General features: G+C 40.2%; 1 protein-coding gene across 2 annotated transcripts in view; it reads right to left on the reverse strand.

Moving 5' to 3' along the window:
• The window catches only part of Reln (reelin), a 459,087-nt gene that overhangs the window by 250,305 nt on the left and 192,948 nt on the right, over positions 1-15,834 (reverse strand). For both annotated transcript variants that reach the window (XM_036180358.1, XM_036180357.1), the window contains exon 4: positions 8,605-8,675. In XM_036180358.1, the coding sequence (XP_036036251.1) occupies positions 8,605-8,675 (71 nt within the window). The remainder of the gene's footprint in view (positions 1-8,604; positions 8,676-15,834) is intronic.

A 15,834-nucleotide genomic window follows, 5' to 3' on the forward strand; every position in this document is an offset into this window, starting at 1 on the left:
CCAATTAAGAAATGGGCTATAGAACTAAACAGAGAATTCTCCACAGAGGAAGTTCAAATGGCTGAAAGACATTTAAGGAATTGCTCAACATCCCTAATTATCTGGGAAATACATATCAAAACGACTCTGAGATACCACCTTACACCTGTCAGAATGGCTAAGATCAAAAACACAGAAGACAGCTTATGCTGGAGAGGATGTGGAGCAAGGGGAACTCTCCTCCACTGTTGGTGGGAATGCAAGCTTGTACAGCCACTTTGGAAATAATTATGGCACTTCCTTAGAAAATTGGGAATCCATCTCCCCCAAGAACCAGCTGTAGCACTCTTGGGCATATACCCAAGGAATGCTCAATCATACCACAAGGGCATTTACTCAGCTATGTTATATCAGCATTGTTTGTAATAGCCAGAACCTGGAAACAACCTAGATGCCCCTCAACTGAAGAATGGATAAAGAAAATATGGTACATATACACAATGGAGTATTACTCAGCAGAGACAAACAATGACATCATGAGGTTTGCAGGCAAATGGATGGATCTAGAAAAAATCATCCTGAGTGAGGTAATCCAGACTCAGAAGGACAAACATGGTATGTCCTCACTCATAGGAGGATGCTAGATGTAAAACAAAGATGTCTAGACTACTATACAACTCCAGGGAGGCTACCTAGAAAATGGGACCCTAGGAAAGACCCAGGGATCACCCAATGACAGAGAAATGGATGAGATCTACATGAACAACCTGGATGACAGTGGGAGTAATGAAGGGCAGGTTTGAGGGAAAGAAAGCTTAGGGGATCAGGAGATCCCAGCTGGATCAAGAACAGAAAGGGAGAACAAGGAATAACAGACCATGGTAAATTATTTTAAAATGTTGCTGCATAATTAAAAAATTCTAGATCTTTGAGAACTCAAAGAATGTAGTTCATTCATGAAACAGAGAAAAGTCAGTAGTAAGTTAGCCTGAAGGCCCAGAACCTGAGATCAGGATTTAAATAACATTCTGAGATTGGAACAACCAGGAGAAAGGCAAGGGAGACTAGAAGGGAGTAAAGAGGAAGAGGAAGAAGAGAATGGTGGGAAAGAGATGCAGGGGCAGTCTACAGAGGGCCTTGAAAGCCAGACTAGGCTGGGCTACTAGGGCCACTGACATGACAAAGGCAGTTTGTGTTCAGGAACAAATGAACTGGAACTCTTGCACCAAAAATGTGCCAGTGGTTATACAGAAAAACAAAGGCTGTTTTAGGAAATACTGAAACTAATAAGTTATCTTAAACACACTGGTATAAGCATGGAAGAAAGATAGGAGTGATCCCAAGATGTTCCCTGGGCTCTGTTTAATGCTTGGGATGATACTGCTATAAAAAGAGGCAGAGTCCAAGGAAAGTAAAGTCCAGGTTAGAACTGAGTGGAAGGCAGTAAAATGGCATCTGAATGTCATCTTCTGTGACAGTTCATTGTGACTGTCAGCTTGATGAGACTCAATCCATGGAGTGTTATTTTGTGAAGGAGCTTCTAGATTGGGTTAATTTAAGTGGGAAGACCTAAATTTAACATAGGTGGCACCATTCCACAGCCTGGGGTCCCTAGACTATCCACAAATGAGAAAGTAGGATGGACACGGCATTCATCGCCCTGCTTTGTGATGGTGGGTATGAGGTGAGCAGCTGCTGCATACTCCTGCTGTCCTCTTCCCACTGCGACGGTCTGTCACCTCCCACTGTGAGTGAAACCAAGGCATTCCTAGGCCATTTTGTCACAGTGGCCAGAGAAGTGACTCAAACAATTAAGAATGACAGCGTTCCCAGAGATGCCAGCCGTCATGCCACATAGACCTCAGCGGCATTTAATCCCTTCACTTTTCCCTTTGGATAAAACCTATAAGACCAGGCCTCAGGGATGAGATTGGATGACTTGGAAACAAGAGCTGTAATTCTTCCCACTCAAGTGACAAGGACATTGACACTCAGGGAAGTTTTACAGCTACACAGTAGCAGATCAGAAACTCAAATGCGGAGAGACCACATCCCATGTTCTCAACTATTTTGTCTTACTGAGTCAGCACTGAACAAAGTGATAGAGTTCCAGAGATGAAAACCAGAGGTGTGAGGTCACTCCAATGTGATAAGAAGTTCAGGATTCCCATAACAAACCCCGCATCCCCAGCACGGACACCGTGTGGTGGAGGAAGAATGAAGGAACCGAGAGAGGAGGCCAATCAAGCAGGTCCCTGGACTGGCTGGTTCCTTGCGGGTGTCAGGTCTCTATGGTGCCAGGCAGCAGGGATCGGAGTGAACCCTGAGGATACTTGGTGTTCTTTCATGAAGCTGGAGTGTGAGGGAGAAATGCTGTCAGAGGGATGCATGCAAAGATGAAACTCCTGCCCCCAAGAACAATGGCCTATACACTTTAAAAATGACTTTTGAAAAGCAAGACGTTGAAGCTATGAGAAAAAAACAAGTCCCTTAATTAAGAAAGGGCCTCCGAGGAGACTGGAGGACAGCCTTCCACTGATTGTTTTTCTATATACATAGTTTTGTTTTTCAGTTGTGGGTTTGGACTAGTATCTATATGCTACAAACCATCTAAGAGCAAGGCATGACTCCGTCTCATATTGTCACACAACTCCCTTGGGTCTGGTACAGTACCACATATGCCTACTGAGGACAGAGCACAATATATGCCAATTAATATGAATATGTTCCAATACTTAAAAACTTATGAAGACCTATATTACTTTGTTATATGACATGAGTATATTTTCATACATATATCAAAATAAGAATGAATTAACAAGTTGTATGAAATAATATTTCACAAGGAAAAATGAAAATATGATTGATGTATGTTGGCAGCAATTTCGCTCCCAAGTAATTATATATACTCAAATCTAGCTTCTGTCCTTTAAAATATGAGGGAGTCAAGCAGATTATACAGCAGTTTGAGTGGAAAGCCAGCTCTATGGGCATTCAGAGGCAGCCAATGTCAAGTTCCTTTCAAGCATAAATCTTGGTGTTTTGACTCCAGACCAGATAAAGCTGTCAAGTGGGAGTATATACAGCCCCCAGAACTGCAAAGAAGGCTGTTTACACCCTTGTTCAATCACCTTGAAAAAATAGCATCCATCTAAAACACCCCTTTCCAGGGAACATAACAAGTAGCCAGAACCACCCAGGGACCAGCAAGAAATTTTACCGTGACCACGTGATCCAGCTCTGTCATTCCTCTTAATCTTGCCAGCCTTGGGTCACTCAGGGACACTGTCTCTGTCAGAGCCCCAGGGGGCCTCAGTTCTTTCCTATACTGGGTACTTTCTCAGACCCTGAAGCAGGACTGCAACTCCTCGATGGCTTCCCCAGCCTCCTATCCAGCTCTCTTGTGTCTAAGTCACAAGCCTGGGAATGCCAGGAACAGAAGCTGTAGCTGCTACAGGAAAACTCAAGCTACAGAGCAGCCATGAGGAAACAGATTTTTTGACAAGCAGATTTTCAACACTGGGAACACTCACGTGAATCAGTTTTCTTTACAACAATTGAAAGTAGACAAGGTAAACACAATTTTGACTAATATTGTGAAAGAAGGCTGGTTTAATAAAGGTTTTGCAGTTTCGGTCATTGGAAAAATACTAATTTAAAATATTGAATAACAAGGGTATAGCTGAGGAAGGCTCTGGGAGGTATGCCCTGCAAATGATATTTAAAATATTACTTACTGATTGATTGATTGCATTGCGTTGCAGGGCCTTATGCTGAACACCGCTTTTAGCTCTACCACTGAGATACACCCCACTCTGATAGATACATTTAAGGCTTTTGAGAAACACATCTAAATTTAATACCTTGTTTTCTTTATGAATTTGATTATTCAACTTTTATATCCTTTCTATCTCACAGTTTACAATTTCACAATCCTTAATACAAATGATTTTAAAAAAATGAAAGAATTTGAGGTCTGGATGAAACAATAGAGCCTATGACCAGAGCTCAGCACCCATAGCAAGCATCTCCACATGGTGGAGAGCAGATAACTCCCTTTTCTTTTGATAGAAAGCATTTTCAGTTTTAGCCACTGCCATCAAGTCAACAACAGAGGATCCCAGCATGATTTATAAATAGCATGCACCTTTATATGGGGCACTACAGAGCACAATTGTGGTTAGACCACTAAGTCTGACATCTGGCCTTGCTAAACGATCAATGTGCGTATTTGAAGAAGGTATGCCAAAGAGCCCAGAGGCCAGGGGACATGCACTACTAACACTTATTCTCCCTGCTCCATCCTTGGCCATGATTTGTGTACACATTTGGTTCAGTGGCAGCCATGCTGACCTACTCACATCAGCTTCACACTGAACACTTGATTTATAAGCCTCTAAAGAATAAGATTTTTTCCTTGAGTTTTCAGAGGATATTGGCAATGGTGATTGTTTTTTATTGAGGTGCATGTAATTCATGTGAATTTTCAAATTTTAATTTTTAAAATAAAAAATTTTCTTGGAACTGGATGTGGTGGCATAAGCCTGCAATCACAAATTTGGATGGTGAATGCAGGATGATCAGGCAAGCTTAGGGACACCTAGGCTATGGAGCAAGTATGAATTTTATGATTCTATCTTTCTCGATTGTCCAATAATGATTCTTGTGGTGGACTGGTCTCTTCTACTTCCTTCCAAGTTTTTAGCCCATTTTGAATTTTCTTCTTTACTTTGAGTACCCCAAACATTACTTCACCACTATTTTTGTATTTAAAACCTTAGAGACATTTTGGGCACTTGGAAAGGCACATGCTAATTTTTTGCTCCAGTATTACCTTCTCATGAGACCTACCTGATCTGGGGCCACCCTGTGTAAAACTGTAGTCACCTTTTCACTTGCCTCTCACCCAGCTATGCTCTGTTCCTTGACACCCACAGGAGACATTCAATAATCCTAGAAGACTGTTAGCTATTTCTGTTCTTTATTGACAGTGAATGGACATGGGTGAGTATACACCCTAATACACATGCACACACACCCCAAACAGCAAAAGCAGCACAGCGGCATCTCCAGGGTAAAGATGAGGATACTCTAGCCTGTCGTCTGGACCATCATTGTCAGAAGAACCCATCTGCAGAGTGTTTACTGTTACTTCTAGAACCTCAGAACAGACGATGATATAAAGATACTAAGGTGTGATCTAAGGCAATTCATTGGAGATGAAATGAAAATCTGTGAACAATTTTAGATTTATTTGTGTGTATGATGACTATGTTACATGTATGTATATGTTTATGTTCATGTGAGTGTGTACACATGCATGTGGGTATGCATGCACATGTATATACATGGGTATAGTGGCCAGGAGCCAGTGGCAGGTGTCTTTTTCGATCATTCTCCACCTTAGTTTTGAGGCAGGATCTCTCTCTGAACTTGAAGCTGATTCAGTTAGGTTGGCTGGTTCTCCACCACCCCAGGGCTGGAGTTGCAGATGCATGTTGTACCTGGGTTATCATGTGAGCATTGGGATCTGAACTTAGGTCCTCATGCTTACATGGCAGGCACATGACTGACTGAGCCATCTCCCCAGTCCTAACTTATAGACTTTTAATAGACAGAACTTACATTTGAAACAGGATAAGGAATACTGTTTTGTGATAGCCAGCCTGCCCCACAGTGCTCTATGGGAAGGGCTTCTCAGGAGAAGCAGTGGGTTTCCAATAGGAAAACCTTATGTTGATTCTTCACCATTTATTAAGTGTATGCCTTAAGACAAGCATATTGTGTGTTAAAGAAAAAGAAATCAAGGCATGGTTCCTCTTTCCAAAGGCTTCCAGGTGGGGGAAATGAACACCCAGAAGGTAATTAGGACACATGGAGAGTCAGGGCAGTCATTGTACAGGAGCGACACATGTACTCTGTATTTCTCTCCAGTTCCTGAAAAATAATTCAGTCCACCTGCTCAGCAGAAGTGCCCCTCCCTCTTCAAAAGGTAAACCTCACATTTGTAATTTGGGGTAGGGAGAATTTCTGTTATTTTCTTATAACTCAAATAATATAATTTCATTGTAAAATTTTATAAAACACAGGTAAGCTTAAGAAGAAAGAATTATCACATTATCCCTTATGGAATAGTGTAGTTAGAGTTTTTCTGTCAAGCCCCGTCAGGACAAATCTCTTTTACCTGTTAATCTCACAGTCGCTCAGACCCAACCAAGAAAGCACACAGAAACTTACATTGTTTAGAAACTGTATGGCTGTGGCAGGCTTCTTGTTATCTACGTTTTTTATCTTAAATTAAACCATTTTTGTTAGTTTATACTTTGTCACATGGCTTGTGGCTTACCGGTGTCTTTACATGTTGTTTCTCATGGCGGCGGCTGGCGGTGTCTCACCAGCCTTTTACTTTTCAGAATTCTCTTTTCTCTTGTCCCGCCTATACTTTCTGTCTGGCCACTGGCCAATCAGAACTTTATTTACACAGAGCGATATCCACAGTACTTAAAAAAGATAAATAACAAACAGCCTGCCACGGCCATACAGTTTCTAAACAATATAAGTTTCTGTATGCTTTCTTGGTTGGGTCTGAGCAACTGTGGGACTGGCGGGTAAGAGAGATTTGTCCTAACTATGGGCCAGACAAAAAAACTCTAACTACAGAATAGCTCGTGCATGTCATCTTGTGGGCTGGCCTTGCTTGAGCCTCTGCTCCGGTAAGAGCCTTCCCATGGAACTGCTGAGCCTCCTCTAAAAGCGAAGGTCACATCTACCAGCATAGTGGCACAGTTCCAACCACACTTCCCTGATGGCAAAGGACTTGTAAAGCCTGAAACCTAAAAGTAAATGACTGCTCAGAAGCTTTCTCTCCTCAGCCTTGAGAGAGAACAGCACTAGCGTCTAGCAGCTGGTCTAGCCCTTGCAGCAGGGCCTTGGTGTTGTCTCGTGGAGCATATCTGAAAGCTCCAGTTAGCCAGAACAAAAGACATAAAAGGTTAATCCAGGCAAGGCAAAAGAGGTAGTTTTGGGGTGCACATAGCACTGGGCTTGTGGGGATGAGGCTCACTCAGGTGATTTTAAGGTAGGACTAAGAGGAAGATAAGTGAGGTGGGGTGTGAGTCTAGGAGTCTTCTGGTGCTCCTGGGACTGCATTTGCAGAAGTCTCCCAAGGAAAGGGACCAAGGCTGCTGACTTGCTGGCATCCTGTTCTCAGATACTTCTACTTTCTTAATATTTTTCGCTCACATTATGATCTTAAAATGTTCCAGGTCCCATGCTCTACAAAACAAAATTGCTTTTTTTGAATTGCTTAATTTAATTAGGACCAACAAACTAAAATAAATATATTATAGACGAAAGGCTGTGTATTGTGGTATATAGAGAAGGCTATTTTTTTCCTTTCATAAATATATTAGGCATTCTTTGTGTAATTCATAAAAAGTCCTTACCTGTAAAATTATGTTTTTTTATTTGAGGAAATAATGTTTTAATTAAAAGTAGAAAGAACCAACATAAATATATGGTTTACAGCAGCAGCTATTTCCCTGACAGCAGGAAGCCATCATTCTCCTTAGGCTTCCTGCCTTATCTTGGTTGCACCAATGCGATTTCTGTGGATTATGTGCCACTGAAGAGCTCAGTGCTATCCTTCGGGTCCTGGACTCTGTTTTTAACAACACCGTATCGACCAGATGTAAATTGTGTGCATGTGCAATACTATGATATAAGATGGGTTTTGCTCTCATTCACTGAGAATTTTTCCCATTAATTTTCTAAGCTTTTAATTTTATTTTAAATAGTCCAACCCAAAAGATAAAATAACAGACTTAAAGTTGTGCAGCTTAAGAGAATTTAATTTTTAGGGGCCGGTAAATGTGAATTGGATTTACCTTTTTTGACAAATTCATATTTTTCATGATGTTGATGTTCCCTGCCTTATGGTATTCTCAATATTTTTACAATGTGGAAAAATATTTATATTATGATAGAATTACTGAGTTTGCCTATTAAGGCGTATTTTTAATGTCTGCATTCTTGAAAGTTAAAGAATAGTCAAGTTAACCAAACAATACTGACAATAGGTTTTTGAAATTATAGAGGGGCATTGTCTGAGTGAAGAATTTTATAAGCAAATAGAAGTTTGATAGTAACAACTTATCAAATATCACATTACTTAAGGTAAAATCATACTGATTATGTCTATCTAAATACATAAACATATGTGCAACTCATGATGTTACCACATAGATATAATAGTGTAAAGTAATAAGAAACACATATGACTAGAAACTTAACTGGCAAATTAAAGGGGATGGATTTTACAATTTTATAATTACTATTAAAATTTGTCACTTCTAGAACAACTAAAAGTGACTCAGGAGGAAATATTATGAAAATAGGATACATTTTCTTTTGGTTTGTTTGCTGACAGTAAATATGTTCAGAAGTCAATCTTTATTAATAACTAATGAATAAACAATTAGCAGGGATATGAAGTGGTCAATAATTCTATTTTAAAACATCATGATAAAGTAACATTAATGAAATGGCAGCTCATTGTACAAGACATAGGATCTGCCATGCATAATTTAGACACAACTAACATAAACAAGGCAGACATGCTCTTACCTCCTTGCTCACACAGCTGCTGGGCTAACGCATCTTTGAAAATCACCTGGCCCCTGTGTGTCGCAGTAGCCCTGGAAATTGAGTAGGAAGAGGTTATTTTTAATACTATATGTGATATTAAAGTATTCTTAAAAATAAGTTGAAATCTTAAGATACAATTTTTAAACTAATAGTGTAAGTAAACAACAGAATGAAGGCTTAAATCTAGTCTCCAGGGCCAACTGTTATCAGCAGGTCTTATTTTATGAAGACACTGTAACATCCTCAGGTCTTACTTTGTGAAGACACTGTAACATCTGCAGGTCTTACTTTGTGAAGACACTGTAACATCCTTAGGTCTTACTTTGTGAAGACACTGTAACATCCTTAGGTCTTACTTTGTGAAGACACTGTAACATCCTTAGGTCTTACTTTGTGAAGACACTGTAACATCTGCAGGTCTTACTTTGTGAAGACACTAACATCTGCAGGCTTATTTTGGAAACAGCAGGTGTGAGCAAAGCAGGATGGAAGTAAAGGAAGGACACTTAGTAAGTTCTCTAGACATTGATGCAAACTGGTAGATTCTCTGAAAGTACTTTTAGATTTTTGAAATGATGGTCACCATAGCATAGAGAATTAAGGCAAAAAGTTATTTTTAAAAGAATGTTTTCCAAAAATGATGGCTATTCAGAGCTTTTTATAATAATAATAAAAATTTGTCAGGATAAAATACACCTTTCTCCCCCACCCACTGGGTGTAATTCACATTTGCAGGAGATGTGCATCTCCCCTCCTAATCAGAGCTATGCATATGGAACACTGGGAAAAAAAAAAAAAAACAGCATCCTCATGGCAGATTTGTTATTCCATGGCTATAATTGGAAATGCCTTATTAAAGGCAGAATTACTTGTTCTCTATATGTGAACTGTTTTCCCTTCAAAAGAATTATTTTGAAGTGAAATATATTATTTAAATAAAATTAGAACGGAAAATCATATTTCCTTGAGAAACTTGATTTTAGAAAATAAGCCATACAAAATACATTTACTATCTATCTAAAAACATATTAACATTAAATCTTTACTATCATCCAAATCACCCTAGGACAAAAATAATTTGATTCTGCCGACATCTGCTGGAGATGGATTACAGACAACACACTGGGTAACTCCTGAGAGTGCAAACTCCTCCTTAGGATACCCTTTGGTCAATATCTCAATCTACGTTGGATTCAATAGGACCTCCGGGCTCCTGACATTCACCACTTTGGCTCCTTGTGGATGAACTTTTCATTTCATGCTGTGGGCCTTTTGATTTCTGTTCTTCATGGAATTGTTCCTGTGCCCTGATGTCACTAATCAGGTTTCAACTATCTGAAAATAATGATGGAACAGTCCATGCTGAAGTGTTGATAGGTGATAAGGCTCCACACTAACATACTATAGCAGTGCAACTAACTATGAGAAGTATACCTTAGTTAACACACATACACACAATGGCACCACAGAGGCAGCCTTGAGTGTAGAGAGGAGACAGAAATCGTGAGAAAACTCGTGGGTAGTCTTCAACTAATAGCAAATGTGAAACTTACGAAAGGCGTCAAGTTCTTATTGTATACTAATCATTATCAGAATGATATATAAGGAGATGCCATTTTTCTGTGTGTATGTATTCATAAACATACATGTTTTCTTTACTTTCAGAACATTGAAATGAGTCCTAAACATTTGGCTATTCCCAGTTATAAACATATCCTACAGAGTCATTAATCAGTACAGGTTTTCTGTCCAGAGAAAAAGTGGTGAGTTTTTACCTCACCCATTCTCCATATCGACTGAACCAAGTGCTTCTGAGATCAATTTCCCATCTACTTCTAACAGTAACACTGCATCATACTTGTAAACATTTAATTTGAAAAGGATATTTTCAGAAATCACTAACCAGCAAGAGAAGTGCTACAGCATATAGTGCTTAAGAGAACTGTTTTGTCAGCAGGTGATGTTCCTACTATAATTGTGCTGCTTGTCACTGAATGAGTCAGCATGACTCTCCACAAATGGGCCCTGTCAGAGGGCTGAGGTGAGGTGCCCGCAGCAGAAGTGGTCCTTCCCTCTGTTTCAGGTGAGAGAGCACAGAGCCTTGTTACTCCACCCACTCCTCCAGCTACACAGCATCCTCGGATCTGGGACTCAATGCCGTTATCCATAGGCTTACTTTGGCATCTTTTGGCATCTTTGGTCCAGTGAAACCAACATTTTAGCACATATAGAGGAGCTGCAGCTAAGGGAACCTTTGAGTTCATCTAAGCAAAACTTCTATTTTTTTAAAAGTTTTTTTTTTTTTTAAACCCATAATTTGTATTTTAAAAGCTCATTAAACTGCAACTGGGGTGTAAAAAACAAAACAAAACAAAACAAAATTGGTTACCAAGGCAATTTCCATACAAAAATATACTTTAGGTCTATTATCCCCAGGCCCGTCTGCCCCCTCTTTCTCACCCCAACCCCCACTGACCTCCTTAGTTTCAAGGGTAGTTTTGCTTCTGTTTTCATGTATCCTATACATACATGGTTTGATTTTCCCATAGTCTAGGACCCAAAATTAAAAGATGAACTATTTGTCATTTTCTGAGACTGACTTAATTCATTTAGTGTGAATATCTTCTATCATATCTGTTTTCCTGCAAATGTTGTAACTTTACTCTTTCTATGTGTGGGAGAATTCCATTGTGTTTATAAATAGTATTTTCCTTAGCCATTTTTCTGTTGATGAATACTTAGGTTGGTTTCATAGCTTAGCTGCTGTGAATAATGCCTCATGAATAAAACATTGATGTGTAAGGAGCTCTGTGATAAAGAACATAACCCCCCACCACCTGAAAAATTAAATAACCCAGATAACAAATGGGCTAATGAAATGGATGGACAATTCTTACAAATACTAATAGTTACGAAATATGAAATCCACTCAGTACCACTGGCCAGAGAAATGCAAGTGAAAACTACGTTGTGATTTCATCTTACCCATCCAGGATAGTAAATGCTGGTGAGGTTGTAGACACTGTGGTATGCATACTACTTGTGGGAATGTTAACCAGTCCAGTTTCTGTGGCAGTCACCACAGATATTCCTCACAAAACTAAAAGCAGACCTAACATGACCCAGCTGTACCTCTCCTGGGTATTTACTCCAAAGAAGCCAAAGCTTACTTAGCAGTGGTTCTCATTCACCAAATGCATATGGAATTCTAAGAAGGAAACCTGCTTTTGAAGAATTAGCCCCTCTTCCACACGCTCTGTATAAGCCATTCCCTACATCTTCCTGAGGCCTTCGGAAAGCCACTGGGCTGTTCCAGCTCTCAGCAGCACAGAAATAAGGAACCTGAAGACTTTCTGCAGGCCACACAGCCTGTTCAAGGCAGATGGGACCTGACTTCAGGTCTGTGGTTCCTGCAGGAGTCTCCCTGGGAGCCACAGGAGGGAGAGGCACCAGGAAGTGCTCTGGGCACTGATCGTGCAACTAGAGTACCTGGACTGAGTGGGCTCTCATGAGTTACTGCTGTCTGAGGGAATGCTGCCTTGAGGAGCTCTGCATGCCATGTGCTCCAGGGAATTATGCCAAGTTCTTTAGGAAAAGCAAAAGCTATAGCAATAACAGTGTAGCTGTATATACCATGGTTATTATTATAACATCCATTAAGAATTAAAATTTACCACCTGCTAAGCACTGTTCTGGGCTCTACCTAAATCAGCTCAACCCTGATAATAACTCTGTGAAGATTGGAAAATTCTTCTCATTTTCCTGAGACATGGAACTAGTGCAGGATTACAAATGTCACAAAACTGGAGATGATGTCAGAACTCCAGTGGTGAACGCTCTAAGCACCATATTACATTTTTACTAACCCAAATCAAATGACCAGTGGCAGCTTTCCGTCCCTTGCTGAGAGGGTGCCTACTTTCAGGGTCTGCCCTTTGAAGTCATATCTGGTCTGACTTGGGCTCTACTTCAATCCTTTAGGACCTTTAATTTAATCTTATGGATAAACCACCTTATTTTCTGGTTCTAGTTAGAATCTTGGCCACAAAACCAGCAACTATAGGAAATTTGTTTTTTAAAATACCTGTTCCGGTGTGGCATCGTATACCAGTAATCCTAGCACTCAGAAAGCCAAAGCATATGAATGCCACAAAATCAGGCAATCTTGAGTTCCACAGTGAGATGGAGGCTAACCTGGGCTACATAGTGAGATCATGCCCATAAAACAATAAACAAATCAACACTAACATTAACACCTGCCTATTCTCTATTCTCAGCCACAGCACACATGCAGGCAGACACATGATAATCATGGGTGCCATTCCTTTTATAAACCTTTAGGACACTCAGATGACTGTCACATAGATATGTCCCATGTAGTGGGTAGCCATTCCAGCATTGGCCTGGAAGTTCCAACACCCACTGAGGCTTTAGTAATGGTCATGCCTACCAGGCAGGGCTGAGAGAGGACGCTGAAGACCCAGGATCGAGAGGAGAGGCTTCTTTTGGTTCCAGGACCCTGGACGCTGGAGGTAGACCAAGCAGAATTCTCCAGAGAACACCGCTGGACTGCGCCATACCTTTCCCAGACCCTGCAACCTAACCCTTCATTTGTAAGCTATCCCACAAAATAAACCTCCCTTTTAATTACATGGAGTGGCCTTATTGTGTTGGCAAGAGTTTCCACCTAAAACCTGAGAAAAAAGATTCTAAAACGGAACTAAAAACAGCTTCCTAGTTGTCTCTCTCAAGTTAGTGGCAGCCTGCCTGTTTGAGCTACTATGGCGGGTTCCTGGCGTGTGCGTCTGACCTGCAGTGTGGCGGGAATGAGGAGTCTATAAGCGGCACTTCACTCTGCTGCGTGGTGGATTTAGCCTTTGCTAGTTAAAAAAAAGAAAAAAAAAAAAAAAAAAGGTTTCTGGGCTATGCGCTGCTTTGATGGAACTGCTTCTGATAGTTGCTGGTACACATGGCTCCAGACCCGAGCTGGCGGTAAACTGTACCACCGCCATGTTGGAAAGCTGAGGTGGGCAGAGCCAGCAGCCACAGTGGCGTTTCAGTCTTACAAAGATGGGTATTACACAGAGAATCTGGTTTGCGTTGTCTCTGGGAGTTTTAACTGCAGAAAAAGATTTGATCGTAAAAGCTGTTGAGTTAAACAAATATGTAAATTTTAAAGGTACCTTGACTTCAAAATTTGGATATAAGGATATGTTGCTTTGAAAAAGAGTCTCTGCTTTTGTTTCCACAGAAAGCCAGAGGCTGTGGATTTGTTCCAGATTAAGATACATCAGGTTTGACCAGCCAAGACCCCCTGAAAGGTCTCCGATGACACCATGGCCCAGATGATCTAACATCCAGAATGGTTTCAAGGCAACTGGCTCAGAGGTTTACCCTCATGGACTATTCCATCATCCTAAAATTTTCTTTATGTACCCATAAGATTCAGCGCCCCCCTCCAGCAGGAAGTAGTAAGACAAACTATGTCCAAATTTCCAAAATTATCAAGCTGGCTTTAAAGATGGAATTGGCTCACTCTTTCTCTAAACCCAGACATACTGATAAAAGAAAAGGTTAGGAGATTCTTGTGTCCCAAATCAGAAGAGCCCTCTGGTGTGGGACAGAGAAAAACCAATATTTTTATTTAAATCGGGTTGATTATAAATGCAATCTCGTTCTAAAGAAGAAAAGGGGATATGATACAGATTAAAGGGGAGATTAATAAACTTACTTTTAAAGAGCAACAACTTGTTTAAAGTGTTTTACATTGGTATAGATTTTAGTTTATTGATACAAACTTAAAGTTAATTTTGTTATATTATGTATATTTCTACTCTTAAGGTATTATGTTTATATAGCTCATTTAAAATTGTAATGAATAATTAAAAATAGATTAATAATTAGTCATCTATGATAATCATACTCCTAGCCATGTTAGTTAAGTCTTCTAGGTATACATAGATATATTTCAGATAGACAGATAATCTTCAAACAATTCAAAGGTCTATAGAATATGGCATTTAAAATACTTTTAAAATTTAGACTTTCTGGACAGTGAGACATGTCTGCTCCTGGCAACACTGATTTACTTCAGAGAGGAGGATGGGCATTGAACACACTTCATATGGAGTTTATCTTCACCTTGGCAAAAAATAGCCATTTGGGCAAGAAACTGTTCTTGCCTGGACTGCTTGATCAACTGGACATGCAGGACCCATAGAAAGGTGACCACTAAACTTTGCTTGACAAAATGGTCCTTCAGGTTCCTGCTTCGCAGAAGAAACTGCCAGACATTCTACAGGACACTGAAAAAAGTGACCAAGAGACCCTAGCCCTGTGGGCTAAAGACAAATGCCCCAACTTTACAAAGGAACATTAGGTGACTGTCCAGGCTGCCAGCTGTCTCTGTCTACCCTACAAGACTCCCAAAAGTTGCTTGCATCCTTCTTCCGGTTCTCAGGTAATATTCTATCCTTCTGGGGTCTTTGATGTGGTTGAAGACTAGATAGTTATAATTTCCTCAATTATGATAAAAGATAAGTTAGATATAAAACCTTAGACTCACAAATATAAGATAGATAGGATATCTTTTTTTAATATTGTAACTGTAGTTCTTGATTGATAATTGTTTTGTTATCTAAAATTTTATTATATAAAAGTTAAAAACTTGCTTTTTGAAAAAAAGAAAAGGGGAAGTGCTATGGGATGTTCTGTATGTCAAATGTGTTACTCTGATTGGTTAAAATAAATAAAGTGCTAATTGACCAGTAGCCAGGCAGGAAGGATAGGGTAGGCGGGACAAGGAAGAGGAGAATTCTGAGAAGTGGAAGGCTGGGGAGGGAGACTATGCCAGCCGCCGCCATGACAAGAAAGATGTAAGGTACTGGTAAGCCACGAGCCACGTGGCAACTTATATACTAACAGAAATTGGTTAATTTAACATATAAGAACTAGATAGCAAGAAGCCTGCCATGGCCTTACAGTTTGTAAGCAATAGAAGTTTCTGTGTGTTTACTTGGTTGGGTCTGAGTGCCTATGGGCCTGGCGGGTGAGAGAGATTTGTCCTGAATGTGGGCCAGGCAGGAAAACTCTAACTACAGTTCCACCCTATGGGAGGACTTTTAAGGTCTGCAGTAAGCAGAGACCCAGGTGGTGAGCACTCAAGCCTCATTGTTTCATCCCAGTAGATGACTGCTCTGTCCTCCACAG

Source organism: Onychomys torridus, chromosome 3, assembly GCF_903995425.1.
Source record: "Onychomys torridus chromosome 3, mOncTor1.1, whole genome shotgun sequence".
NCBI lineage: Eukaryota > Metazoa > Chordata > Mammalia > Rodentia > Cricetidae > Onychomys > Onychomys torridus.